This window comes from Suricata suricatta, chromosome 7 (genome assembly GCF_006229205.1).
Source record: "Suricata suricatta isolate VVHF042 chromosome 7, meerkat_22Aug2017_6uvM2_HiC, whole genome shotgun sequence".
Taxonomy (NCBI): Eukaryota; Metazoa; Chordata; class Mammalia; order Carnivora; family Herpestidae; genus Suricata; species Suricata suricatta.
In genome coordinates this window covers 90,547,618-90,562,356 of record NC_043706.1, presented here as the reverse complement: position 1 = coordinate 90,562,356, position 14,739 = coordinate 90,547,618, and the positions used below count along the sequence as shown (strand labels likewise).

The window sequence follows — 14,739 nt, the reverse complement described above, 5'->3', positions numbered from 1 at the left end:
GAGGCTGTCGCCTCGGGCGCCCGTCGAGCCGCCGCGTGGCTGTCCCCCGCGCCCTGCCGCTGTCGCCCCAAACTGTGGCCAGCGCCGCCCAGGTTCGGTGCCAGGGACGAGCCAGGTAAGGAGCGGGAGGCGTAGCTGCCGTCGGCTCTCCCCCCGCGAGTCCGGGTATTTGCAGCCTAGTGCTCCCGGGGCTAAATCGGGAAGCGAAAGTTGGATCCCTGCTCCACCGGGAGCAACTTTGTCAGCCCCCGCGGCGGCTCCGGTTCTCCAGCCCGGCCGCCGGGAGCCGCGCCCTCTCCTCCCCTGGCCTGGCCCTCGCGGGGTTCCCCGGTCTCGGAAACCGCCCTTCTCCCCCGTCTGGGGTCCACGGCCACAGACCCTCAGGTGTCAGCTGCTGCATCGCGGGTCTGGCAGCGCCAGCGTCCCCTGGCTCACGAGCCCCCTCCGGCTCCGGGAAAGCCCTTGGTGAGCTCGGCATCTCCTCTCCCCGCTGGACCCCCGGGGCTCCGGGTCCCTAACCCCCTACGACTCGTCCTCGCCCGCTGTAGGGCCGCCGGCTCTCTCGCCGAGGCCGCCCAGAGTGGCCCGCCCTGGCCAGGAGCTGGGAGTGCCAGGCGGGGCGCGGCGCTCACCGAACACCCTTCGTATCCCCAGAGTTCGGGTCAAGGAGAACAGTAGACACTGAGCGAGGTGAGCGGGTTCCCTGGGGAGATCCGATGGCTGGGGAACCCGTGAACCTCGCCACCCACCAGCGCCCTCGTTTCTGAGGCTCTGGGGAACGTGTTGTTAGCTAGACACGTCCCAGAAACGGCTTGCCTTAACACGAGAATATGTGCGAAAAGTCCCTTGACAACGTAATGCCCTTTGCCACTCTAAAAATGTGCCAAAATTCGGTTCGATTTACAGAATGAATTAAGTCTGCGAGCACGACTTTTGTTCATTGCTGCTATCTTTTCCATTTTTGTAGTTTGGTGAAGGGTTAATGTTAGTTTCACCATTTACTATTTAATACTGCAGACACGTAGCTATTCAAAATCTATAGAAAGACAGGACTTTACCAGAGCACGTAATTAAAGGAAGTATACCCTGAAGAACTAATAGGAGAAAGAAGACTTCTCTTGACTCAGTCAAAATTAATCTGAACGTTTACCAATTTTCCAGTCTAGTCTTCCTCTTTAGACTATTGTATAAGGCTACTTCCATGTAAACGTCTTAAACCCATTAAAAGTAATCAAAAGAAGCTGAAACCAGTAAGGTCTGATCAATATTATTGACAACAGGTAATTGGCATTTCAAAATTGATGTAGAGATAAATATACAAATAAACAATAAATTATATAATAAATGTACTATATACAATGTTCGTTATCCTATAAGCTAAAAGACATACAGAAAATAAATACATATATATGTATTTTTAAATAAGGTATGGGGCATCGAAATATTTTGTAGGATGATCCCATCTTTTAAAAATTCCTATGGCTATTTTCCTAGATCTTGCATCAGTGGATCATAGTTTTTCTATCATTTCTCTTGGAGCAGAAGTTGGTACCTTTAGTGCCACTTGAAGAACTTTTAAAAACCTGAAATTGAACTAAAGTGGATTAGTTGGCAGTACAGGTATAATTGGGTGGATATGAGGGGGAATATGTCTTAACTAACTTACTATATAAATGTGTATTAGAGCCTCAAGCTATTAAAACTTGAAAGGGTTTCAAAGACCATCTAGTTCAGCCACCTCTGTTCCCAAAAAGAAGCAGACCCAAGAAACAAAAGTGACTTTCCCTGGCGTATGTGGCTCTCCAGGGCTTTTGGTATAGAACCCGACTCTCTTAGTCTCAGGAATGCTAGACATTTTCCTGTCTTTACTTCTAAGGTTTGGGGAAACTGAAAATCATTTCTAAAAGTGTTTGCCATGTTTGTGTCCCTTCTGTTGGCTTTCAGCTCTGGCATTCTTTACAGAGTCTAGGCCTTGGGTATACATAGATGAATATGACAACACCCCTGCCTCATAGAGAACACAGGGTAGTTGGGAAAACAAATAGGACAACGGAAGTGGAAGCCATAGAAATGTAGTTGTTAGAGGTGCCTGGGTGGCTTAGTTGGTTAATGTCTGACTTGGGCTCAGGTCATGATCTTGTGGTCTGTGGGTTCAAGCCCCGCCATCGGGCTCTGTGCTGACAGCGCAGGGCCTGGAGCCTTCTTAGGATTCTGTGTCTTCCTTTCTCTCTTCACCTCCCCTGCTCATGCTCTGTGTCTCTTGGTCTCTCAAAAATGAATAAACATTAAAGAGAAAAAAAAGAAATGTGGTTATTAACTTAGGTAATGTTAAGGCATAAGCAGACATTAATACTAGCTTATGAGTGATAGAGGGCCTTTAATATCATTCTCCCTCCTGCAGAAATTATAGGATTAATTCTGCTTTGGTCCTTGAAAGCAAACTTTATATAAAGAATTATTTAAATAATCATACCCCTCACCCCAATAGGCTTCCATTTTTATTGATTCAAACATTCAGAAAGTAGATAAATTTTTGTGGTTTCTTTTCTTTTTGCAGAAAATCAATATCCAAGTCAACTATTTCTCTTATGTTTTTGAACTATTTCAGAATTACATGAAGAGATCGTATATTGACTTGATCATTTCATTCATAGTTTGTAGTGCATGTATTTTTTTATCATCTTAACAGATGTAGAATTCCTTCAGATTTATCTAATAACATCCTTTCAGAATGCCCAACCTGTACCAATTAATTATTCTACCACCTAAAACCTGTACTTTGGTATGATAAAAAAAAATGAATGGAAATGTACAGTCAATTGTGTGACCTTATTTTGGAAAGAAACGCTTATCATTAGATTAAATTTAAAGATATTTTTGGTTCCCATTTGGAATTCTTTTTCTGAAACAGGATAATTCGTATAATCTATAAATCGAATTTTTTTTTATCAGAGACCAATTTGTATAACTAATAATAGAAAAAAGTTTTTTAAGTGCCAGAGAAGGAGGACAGGGAATTTAGTCAGGAAATAGTGTCATTTTTGTTAAGGTTTATGTAAGCATGTGTAAAATGTATACTCTTCGAAATGTATTTGCTATAGATTTTTATATTAAATAGTTGAAAGAATATTCGTTACCTCTCTTACATAAAAGTAAACCAGAAGTTTGCTAATTTTAATTTAGGATGTGCTATCTAGTCGAGATTTTATGGGAAAGTAGAGACTTAAATTGGACAATGAAAGAAGGAGTTAATGTTATATCTGTGTATGTATAAGTGATAGATAATATATTTATTTTGTGCATATAGTATAATATAGATTGTATATATGTATGACACAATGATTTAATGACTAAAAATAGAGCCTTCTCAATATACTAAGCCTTCAAATAGTAGATATGAGAGTGATATTAATTTTTTGGAAACTACTTAAAAATCAGTTTTTCCATGTACTTTTTCAGTGTTTGGAATCAGTGTCATAGTGGGAATGTGACAGAAAACTTTGCAATTGCTATGGTTTATGAATGTTGGTGATTGCCTTTTAGACTAGTTAATTCTTCATTCCTCTCTCCCTCACCATGTATGTCTATGTACAGATATACATATCAGTAAATAGTTATGCACTATGCTAAAAATTTCTATCTTTCATTTCATCTTATTAGAAAATCAAATGAGGTATTATTATCATCATCTAACAGATAAAGAAATGGGTACACTTAGTATGTGACTGATGGGGTTCAAACCTAGATGTAATTCATAAGCACCAGAGGAGTCTATTTACCAATATTTAGTTCACAGAAATAATTTTGATGTAATACCTGTAGGGGTAGTAAGATACAGCTGCCATTTTTATGATTGTCCTTTTGTTTCTTTGTTTTTACAGAGTTTTCAAGATGAATTATACCGAGTCAAGCCCGTTGACAGAATCAACTGCATTAGGTTTTACACCTGAGTTAGAAAGTATCATAATCGTGCCTTCCAATGAGACCGTATGTGAAAACTGGAGAGAGATACATCATCTAGTTTTTCATGTTGCGAATATTTTTTTCACAATTGGGTTGGTTATTCCAACTAGTCTTCACCTTCATATGATACTTCTTAGAGGGATGTTAACAATAGGTAAGAAACCTGATTAAGATGTACATAAGTTCTCTGTAACTGGCCTCAGATGGGCTCAGGGTTGGGGGCTTCAAGTATTCCTGGTCAGGTCTATAGCGTACCAGAAATATAAATCTTTGTCAGCAAATAAGCGGTATATCAAGTAACTTACAAGGTAGACCTTCACATGCTGTATCTTCCCATATTTATTTTAAATAAGACCATGTATGTTTCCTATGTTGTTAGATTTTCCAGGTTTCAAAAAAATCTATTTGTATATAGGAGTGTGGACTTTGGAGCAGATTGTGTAGTTCAAATCCTGGTTCCACCACTTGCTAACTGTGTAACAAGGGCAGGTGATTAAACCTTCCTTTTCCTCCGGTTTCCCATGTGTCAAGTAAGGGTAAAATACTTACACTACCGTCTCCTCGATACTACTCCTAGAGTTATTGGAAGAATAACTCTGTGTGTGTGTGTGTGTGTGTGTAAGAGTGTAGGTGTATGATATTTGACTTATAACAGGCCTGGCACATAATAAGTATTATCCAGTCTTAAGCACTATTGAATAGGCATTTACTTAACGATCTGTAATGAAACACTGGAAACAAAAGTAGTTCCCTAAACACAGTAGTTCAAATAAAACTTATTTGGGAGGCTACAATAATCCTGATGAAGAAGGTTAAATTGATTCACATCAAAATACCAGAGCAATTAAATTTATTATTTTAGCCAGTGATTCTTGACAAATTACTCTCTATGTGATTCTTTCCTTGATTATTCCGTTATTCAGGTGCATTTTTGAGCACTTATAATGTGTCAGGCAAAGACTGAATAAGGCAGTGTCCATTTTTGAGAAAGATACTTTTAGGGGCTGGGGAGACACAGACGGATAGTCATGTGTGAGGTGTCAGAAGCCATGATGCACGTGTGCACCCTGTGCCCAGGAGAAATGAGGAGGATGACAGGCTCAGCAGGAAGGTGGAACAAGGACATGACACTGGAACTGGCTTTTGGAAGATGAACAGGATTTCTCTGAGTGTGGGTGCCTGTGGTATCCAAGAAAAGGCACAGAAGAGAGAGAAACTCATTATATCTAAGGGGAGTGAAGAGTAGGTCATTATGCCTGAAATACATGAAAAATTACAAGGAATGGTCAAAGTAAAGCCTAGAAGCAAGAGACAGCTTCCAGTTATGGAATGAATAAGTCATGGGAATAAAAGGCACAGCATAGGGAATATAGTCCATGATCCTTTAATAGCGTTGTGTGGTGACAGATAGTAGCTACACTTGTGGTGATCACAGCATAACATATATGTGTGCAAACGAGTAGAATCACTACGTTGTACACCTGAAACTAGTGTAACATTATATGTCAATTACGCTCAAAATAGGTAGGTAGGTAAGTAGATAGATAGATAGACAGACAGACAGACAGACAGACCGATAAAATAAGAAGGGGCTGGAAGGTAGGCTGGAAAATAGCCTGTGGGGCTTCTGTGGCTGTAACCTCTGAGTAAGGTAGGGATTGCAGTAGGCATTGTAGAGAGTTGAATGAAAAACAAAACCAAACCACACCCTTATAAAAAAGCAAAAGCTAATTATAGATTTTAAGACACAGTTTTAGAGGTGGAACAAGCCAAGGAGATCATCTACTCTGACTATAAATGATGAAACCTGGAGACGTTAACGGACTCATCCACAATTAAGATGGAGAGAATGTGGCTAACCCAGGACTATAATTCAGGTCCTCATGTTCCCAGTCAGCTGAAACATCATGCTTCCCTGTCTTCTTTAAAGAATAATACTTTGAAATTCAACAACATTTGCTATGAAATATTTTTTAAAGAACTTATAAAGTTTTACATTTTGTCTGTTCAGATGCCCCAAGTCATTCTGATAAAATAAAAATTGCAAATGAGTAACTTTTTAATGTGGGAGTTTAACTTTTATGTGCATGTATATTGTTGCTATATTTGTATCATATTGATCATTTTACTTCAAATTAAAAATATATTGACTCACCACCCATTGATCAAAAGAAAATGAGGTAGTTTTCCTAAATTAAGAGAATCGATAAGATAAAGCAAGGAGATATCTACAGGTGAATGGAAAATCATCAAGTGAAATTTTAGATGGTTAAATATTTGGTAAAATATTCAGGCTCACCAGTAATCATGAAAATGCAAAATCAAATAAAATACATAATTCCTCACTATCAAGTGAAGAGACTTCAAATTTTGTAATATTGACAACTTAATAGCAGCATTCCCAACTAGTTGGATTGCAAATGCGTATACACCTTTGGGAAACAATTCTTTAGTCTCATCAAAAGCTATGAAGTACATTTCCTTGACTTACTGTTAGATAATCCACCCTAACAAAATAGAAAAAAAAATCACATCAATTTTTAGTGTGTAACTATGTTTTGGCGATGTATCAAAAATTACACCCCCCAAATTTCATCTATTTCCCAGTTGGGAAATGGTTAGATAAATTAGGGTTTAGTCAGTTACAGTCACTAGAAACTATGTATATAAATAGTTTTAACAAAGTAGGAAAATTATCACAGTAAGCAAAATAAGTTAGAGTGGGTTCCAAAATTTTATATATGGTAGGTTTGCCATCAGGTAAAAATGCATTAAAACTGTAAAGTATCAACGGTGGCTTTTTAAGTAGTAGAATTATGGGGGTTTTCCCCATTAAAAAATATTTTCTATATAAATTTTCCAAAACAGAGCACATTTTCCTTTTGTGGTAACAAGACAAAGAACAAAATGGAACTTAATGAGATTTTTGGCTTAGGTATTTCTAAAATGTGCTTGACTATTTTTATATACAGAGGATAAAAAATTGATTAAGCTACGTACTGATGCGATTCCAGTTATCTAATATGTTAACTTTGTTTTTCAACAGGGTGTACCCTTTATATTGTCTGGGCCACTCTCTACCGATGTGCCTTGGATATCATGATCTGGAACTCTGTGTTCCTGGGTGTCAACATTTTGCATCTGTCATATCTTTTGTACAAGAAAAGACCGGTAATAACTAAAACTAATTAATTAAGAAGAGATTTTATTTTATTTTATTTTAAAGTTTATTTAGTCATTTTGAGAGAGAGAGTATGTATGTGGTGGGCAGGAGGGCAGAAAGAGAGAGATGGACAGAGAGAATCCCAAGCAGGCTCTGTGCTGACAGCTGGGCTCTGTCTCTCAAACCTTGATCTCCTAAACCATGAGATCATGACCTGAGCTGAAAACAACGGCCAGACGCTTAACCAATTGAACCACCCAAGGGTCCCTTAAGGAAGGGATTTTAAAGCCAAAAAGCTTTTACAGTGCTTTGTTCAGACTTAAGAATGAGCATCTAACATCTCTGGTCCCTTTAATATCATTTCTCTGAATTTGTTTATATATAAAGTGAAATATTTGAATACCATGAAGTTGGTTCTACGTAGGAGTTTTATGCACTCTTTAAATCATTAAGGCAATTTAGACTTCAGAGAACAGGTCAATATTCTCTATCTTTTTAGTCATGTAACTTCATTATTTCTTTTGTCTATTGACACTTGATGTCACTTGGAAATATCTTTGCCTAGTTATAAAATCAATTACAGGCAACTGCCTTGAACATACTAATGATTTACGAGTAGTGCATGCTATTTTTTTTATTTTTTTAAGTATATTTATTTACTTTGAGAGAGAAGGAGAGTAAGAGAGTTCCAGGCAGGCTCCACACTGTCAGCATAGAGTCTAACGTGGGGACATGAACTCACGGGACTGTGAGACCATGACCTGAGCAGAAATCAGAAGTCAGATGCTTAACTGACTGAGCCACCAGGCACCCCTCATGCTATTTTTTAAATCTAGTGACTTTGTTTATTTTTCCTTATGCCTAAAATACTCATTTAAGGAAATTGCCATTTGGGGAGGGTGTTGCCAAAATACTAGTATTTAACTCTAGTATTTAACTATTTTTTTTCCAATTCTGATTGATCTTGTGTTTCCTTGGTCATTCTAAGACAAAAAGATGAGAATAGGATTAAGAAAACAGCATTGCTTCTAGAAATCACTCTATACGTGTTTACCAACTGTACAAATTCCACATAATTATCCTGTAAAAGATACAGCACTTGTACATGTTGAAAGCTGGACATGTACACAGAAAACTATTACAAAACAACATATTTCACAAGAAATTATAATTTGAATGATATGGATAATATATGTAATAGGTATTCTACTGTAACCTCATCGTCATTGTAACCCCGTATGTTTTGCTGACTGTATCAGGTTTCTCTAAGTTATCCTGTGTAATAAACAATCTAAAAATCTCAGTGACAAGTAACAGTGACAGGTGTTTTGTTTTGTTTTTTTCTCACCCACCTTGTACATGGACTCTGGCAGTTGTGTGTCAGTGGTGATTCTGCTCTGTGGCTTCACTTCAGGGTCTCTGCACCAGGTTCTATTTAGATATACATTTTCACGGCAGAGAGAAAAGTACAAGAGAGCAAATGAGAAATACCCGGTATCTCTTAAAATTTCTCAGAAGGAGCAGATGTCACCTTTGCTCACATTTCATTGGCTAAAGCAAACAACATTGCCAAGTGCGATAATGTGGGATAAGTGGATGGATAATCCTTTTACGGGTGATGGGAGCACCATATAGTTGGGAACAATAACATTATCTACCACCTTACTGTTGTATTCCATGTTCCTGTCAACGGTGATGGTCACATAACAGGTGCTCAGAAAAACATTTGATGAATGAGTGTTTTCACAAGAATTAAGAAGTCTTCATGAAGGAATTGGACTTGAGCTAAGACTTGCAGAATGACCAGATGATGAACATGAGTCAATAGATTTGTTTAGTTCATATGTTCATTACTACGCCACGTTGGCTAGTATGTATCCTGAAAGTGGGACATATCTGTGACCAAATTATTTTAAACACTCATTACCAGAACTCTGAAGTGGAGGAGGTAGAAGTTGCAGCTCCGGAGTTGCTGGTGTGACGGGTAGTAGCATCAAGTAAAACATTCACACAGTATCTGTGCTTTTGTTTCTTCTCAGATTGTAGACTTACTTTTTTGAAAAATATAAATGCTGTTTCTTTGTTAAAATGGAACACGACAAGAGCATCACAAAGGCTTTAGTGACATCTGAGTGGCTCTCACCATCTGGGTCTTTAAGCTCCATGTTGTGTCTGCCATAGATCTCTTTGGGATGGATGATCATTTGAACGCCAAAGTTTATTCACATGCTTTACAGTTTTCCCAGACTAATGCTGGGCCCAAATATGAGGTGCAGTCTGGGTCTTGACTGACAGGAGAGGTGACTTTGCTTCAGAATAAATAAATCAGAAGCAATGATTGCAGCCATGAATGTTTGTTCTCCTATACTGATGCCTTAAATAATACATATAGATAAAATGCTTAATGTATGTATTTTCACTTTTTTTTTCTGTGTTGGTTCCTACTTTATGTGTTTCTTTTTTTTGCTATTCTATTTAAAAGGTCATGTAATTTCTTTCTGTGAAAAAAACTTTTGTAAAGACAGAAAGGTTTTGTGTTACTTGTAGGAAGTGCTAAGATGGGGAAGGTGCATGTGTGATAACATTCAGAACCCCCGGTGCTTCCCAGCCCCAGGAGGGGATGTGATCAGTAGTGCAAATCGTCTCCTATGCTCCTGGAGCTGTATAACTGCAAAAGTGCCCTTTTGGCATCAAAACTTACGTTACCACTTGGTCTCTGTGGAAGATTCCATGTACTGAAATAGAAGGCCATCGTATGTGTTGAAGATGCGTTTACTCTCAAACCTGTCCTGAGACTGCAGAGTCGGTATTTCGGTGTTGTGTGATTACAGCATGTGGTCATTGCTGCGTTTCAGGTAAGGATTGAAAAGGAGCTCAGCGGCATCTACCGCCGATTGTTTGAACCACTCCGTGTGCCTCCAGATTTGTTCAGAAGATTAACTGGACAGTTTTGTATGATCCAAACCTTAAAAAAGGGCCAGGCTTATGCTGCAGAGGATAAAACCTCAGTTGACGACCGTCTAAGTATTCTCCTGAAGGGGAAGTAAGTGCTCAATGGAAATTGAAATTCCCAGTTTGCCCTGAATCTTTTCATGTCCCCGTGGGGAGGGAGTGACTAGAAAGAAATGATACCAGCTAATGGAGGAAGCGGTCGCAGAGTTTGCTGGTGTGAAATTCCATTTTACAACTGCATTTTAGAATGCTACAGAGCAACATGTTCGAATTACATAGAATTGACTACTCTGATTCTTATTGATGTTAGGATTTTCAGTTGTGACTATTTTGAACCCTGATTGACCCTTTTATAATGAATCAAAGTTAATGAATGAATAATCAATCAAATAAAATTAGGTTTAGGTCGGGCATTAAACTTAAAAAGCTGTGCATGTTTCAGAGGTGATTTGATTATTTTTTGAATTATCACAAACATATAACTTCCAGAAATATCAGTCTTCTGGGGAGAGAGCCAGTATACATTGTTCTGGCAAAATTATTAATACTAACCCTTTCTTTCTCAAAAACGTCTGAGTTTGAGTAATAAATTTATGGCCCCTCCGGCTATATGAACAATGATAACCGTTGGGAGGCACGTGTCTGTTCGATCCTGGAACCTGTCTTTTTTTTTTTTCTTGTCGGTGAAATTTATTTTGAAGTAAATACTTATGCTTTTCAGGAAATGCTTTTAATATTGTCTGTCATCTGTGGAATCTTTAAAACTTTAGTGCAAAATACAGACCTATAAGATTAAGGGTCATCATGTTATTTGTGAAATATGATGCACTTATTAACATTAATTTCTGTTATCAGAATGAAGGTTTCCTATCGAGGACATTTTCTGCATAACATTTACCCCTGTGCCTTTATAGATTCACCAGAATTTAGATCAACTCAGATGCACAAAGGTGAAAAATTCCAGGTATGTTTCGGCATGATTTTTAAAAAGATTGGAGCTAGTTCATGTCTATTCAAAATCCAAAGGATATTAACAGAAAAGTGACTTATTGAAAAAAGGAGATTACCATATGGCATATATAGCATGATCCCATTTTTGTAGAACTTAAACAAAATAGTGTCTATCCATGCATAAAAAGAGGTCTAGAAAGATAACATCTTACTTTGGACATAGCGTTAACGCTGTTATTTCTGGGTTGTGAGTTTGACTACTTTTTTATTTTCTTCGTTTCTGTTTATTTGACTTTTTATAATTTTTTCATAGATAACATCTAGTGCTTTGATTATGAGAAAAAAGGAAAATATCAGTTGTGGATAATCAGTGTTTCTAAAACATGTAATTGGTTACTTTTCCTGGGAAAAAAGAAAAACCGGCTTCATCCTAGAGATCTTCTGTTAATCTTTATGAAATAACCTAATCACTTTAAAATTTTATGTTTAATGAATATTTTAAGGACAAAAGATGAAGTTCTTCATAGTTAAAAATTATACCATTATGAGCACTTTGTTTTTTGATTCTTTCTGTAAGTGTCCAGCCCTCCTATTTTATCCCTCTCTTGATTGATAGGAAAGAAACTAAGAAAATGGGAGAGACTATCCTTTGATCTTAGCCTCTAGATAAATAGCAGAATAGGGATGCTTATGAGCAAGGGGGTAAATCTATTTGGTTGGAAATGGAATAGAAAGGATTTTATCACCTGTGGGAGGAAATGTCAGTGTTTTTTGATGACTCATATTATTTTTGACTTTCATTTTGAGACTCCATCCAATTTGGGAGGCCACATGGAGATAACAGGGAAAATTTACAGACATACAGTTTAGTTTAGTTTATATACAGTGGTTTCAGCCCTGCCCCACTCCCACTCTGCCTGAGTTACAGGTCTGCATAATCACACAACGTGGTACAGTTATGTGTATTTACCACAAGGTCTCATCTAAGTTCATTAACTGAGTGTAGTACTGTTCCCACACTGGCGGAGCTTAAGATACAGAAGTAGAAAGCTAATGCTATATCGTGGCTTCCTGAATTATAGTCTAACCTTGTGTCTGTGAGGGTCTGCTGTGCACTGAGACTTAATGTTCTTACTATATCTTTAATCACCACCATCTACAAATGAGTACAGGACCACTTATTTCTTCTCTCCTTCTTTCCTCTGCCCTTACTACATTTCTTCTTCGAAAGCCCATTTATCTCTGTACAGTATACCCATTTATCTGCTGCATCCATTTCTCTGTGTACAGTAGCAAGTGGTACTACACAGTGACTCAGTCTCGTTATATACTCTGAAGAGACTGGGATTTGGCGAGGGGGTAGAAACTGAAATACTTTGTTTCTAGAAGCAAATGCTCCCTAAGAATCCAGGGATATGAACAGGTACTATCTTTTCTACTGGTCTTCAAATTATATTTTAATTAACAAAAAGGAATTCCTACCACTAGCTACAATTTCTTCTTGGGAACCAGGGATTGGGATTTGCTAGCCAAGAAGTGTTCCCATCTCTTGGCTGCGTAGAATATAGTGTGGCATTTTCTGATTGGCCAATGGAAAGAAATTACTATAGCATCATGGACTCTGTGCCCTGTACAATTGGAGCAGACTCTGTCAGAAGAAGCCCTCGGGAGAGATTGTGTTTTATTGTTTACGAAATGTCCCTTTGGCAGATACTCAATAGTGAAAACAGCTGTTGCACATCTATGTAGGAGTTTATAGTGCCTCTTTGTGAAGCAGGTTCCTGGAGTGACTTTGCTGTGACCTCTCACTACCTGTGCCCATAGCAGAGGGCATTTGAGAGGGTCCGTAGTCAGACTTCTCCACCCACGTGTTTTTTCCTGCTAATCTCATTTTTCTTTATTTCTGAAAAATTAAAAGTGTTCTGACAAAGGCGCTACTTCCTTTGAATCTGTATTTCTTTAAATGCATCTTTGGTAGGGGTATTCCCAAAGTACCTTTCCCTAAGGTGAAAGGAGAAAAGAAAGGCAAATGAACCCAATGTCTGTCTCTTGAGATCGCACAGCAAATATTGTTTGGGCACATGTGTGAAGCTTGTGACAGGCACAGTGACAGGGATGAGAAACAGATTCTGAACACACAGGTACTCAAGAGGTGCTTACAGCCATTTTGTACTTGCAACTAAGGTTGCTGCTTAGAACTATTGATAGGATCTTGGTATCTTTATTATAAGAGGGAGAGGTAGTCTTTTGTGTTTCTTTTTCTTCATGCAGTTACTTTATATCAAGTGAGCTTTACCATTTTCACACTTACCTTCTGTATTCTATCTCCCACTATTGCTCTGTTGTAGTTGTTGCATGTCCTGTGCTGGGAAGCCTGAAAATCAAAGCTTTATTGACTTGAAGGGAAGAAGACTGTCTTGGAAATCCAAGCCCTTGTGAAATAAAGGAATACTAAACTTTCACCTGTATTTAAATCAAACCTTATCTTATAGTATTAAGTAAATCTTTTAGTTAAGCTGTGAAGCAATTTAATCTGCCAGCTTTGATTCTACTATATTTTGGTGCTTAGGAGAACTCTAAGCCTTGGCTGGACACACCAGTCCTAGGACATTTTCATGTGCCTGATGTGTGAAATCTGATACAACACATGAAGAAAATAACACTTTCTTCCCTGAAGACACTCAACAGTCCTATTGCTGGACTGCTGTTTCCAATTCTGGCACATTCGGCAATTCCCCCAGACACCCTTATTCTTGTGTAATGTCTTCTCACTCTGTGAGGGTGTAGAGTCTAAAGTGAGGAGCAGGCCTAGTGCCTTGAAGAAATCAGGGCAAACTTGACTGGAAACACTTAGTCCAATTCTCTCCCTGAAAGAAATCCCTTCATATCTTCCATTGCCAGGTTAGCTTTTATTTCTTCACAAGAACGGAAGCAGGGCACTGCTGAGGCGCCCTAATGACCTAAGAAGCAAATTTATTTTACGGAAGCTTCAAAAAAATCTTACATCGCTTTATAGAAATTCCTCATTAAGATATGTTTTACTTGGCTCTTGTGACAGGAAATCATTAAACACAAATGTCTATTTGGCAGAAATGAAGCATCAGCCATCACGTAACATGACCTCAGTCAATATGCTAACTTCCCACTTCCAATTAAATGTCTGCACTTATGGACTTGTGAGTTGGTCATACATACTCTAGGTATAGCTTATTATTTGAATACTGTTATTAAATCTAAATTTAATAACAATTTAAACAAGTTCACAGTGGTTTTCAACCATCAATAAGAAATGTATTTGCTAAACAAATGATAGTGTCAGGAGTGTCATTGCCTCCATGGAAACTTAAGGTGATGGAATGGTTGAAAAGAGGTTAAATGCATTAAACATGCCCTAGGTACAATTCCTTTTTCTTCTCTTGGATGACTTCCAACTCCTCTTTTAACTTTTCCCCCAGTGCACATGAATTGTTTTCCAATTTCACAGATAACCTCTTTGCCAAACGAAGGCATCTCCAACTCCTAACCCTTTCTCCAGCGCCCAGTTGCAGGGCTTTACTACAGTGAGTACCAGGGCTCACCCTTCTCTAATTACTCCTGTGGAATAGTATTTAGTCGCCTTGCATTTATTTACCCATCTCTTAGTGTTTCTGGGAGCCCCTCAGTACTGACTTGATCTTATACTTTTCTTCTTATAAATCTTTTTTTTTTTT

The 14,739-nt window shown here is 38.3% G+C and overlaps 1 protein-coding gene across 3 annotated transcripts in view; it reads left to right on the top strand.

Moving 5' to 3' along the window:
* The window catches only part of BVES (blood vessel epicardial substance), a 33,635-nt gene that overhangs the window by 532 nt on the left and 18,364 nt on the right, over nucleotides 1–14,739 (top strand). The window contains exons 1-5 of one of the 3 annotated variants that reach the window (XM_029945299.1): nucleotides 7–115; nucleotides 3,882–4,117; nucleotides 7,010–7,134; nucleotides 9,982–10,169; nucleotides 10,934–11,042. In XM_029945299.1, coding sequence (XP_029801159.1) covers nucleotides 3,892–4,117; nucleotides 7,010–7,134; nucleotides 9,982–10,169; nucleotides 10,934–11,042 — 648 coding nt within the window. In that variant the 5' untranslated portion in view covers nucleotides 7–115; nucleotides 3,882–3,891. Of the gene's footprint in view, nucleotides 1–6; nucleotides 116–668; nucleotides 691–3,881; nucleotides 4,118–7,009; nucleotides 7,135–9,981; nucleotides 10,170–10,933; nucleotides 11,043–14,739 lie in introns of those variants that run through there. The other 2 variants (XM_029945301.1, XM_029945300.1) reach the window with 2 other exon arrangements.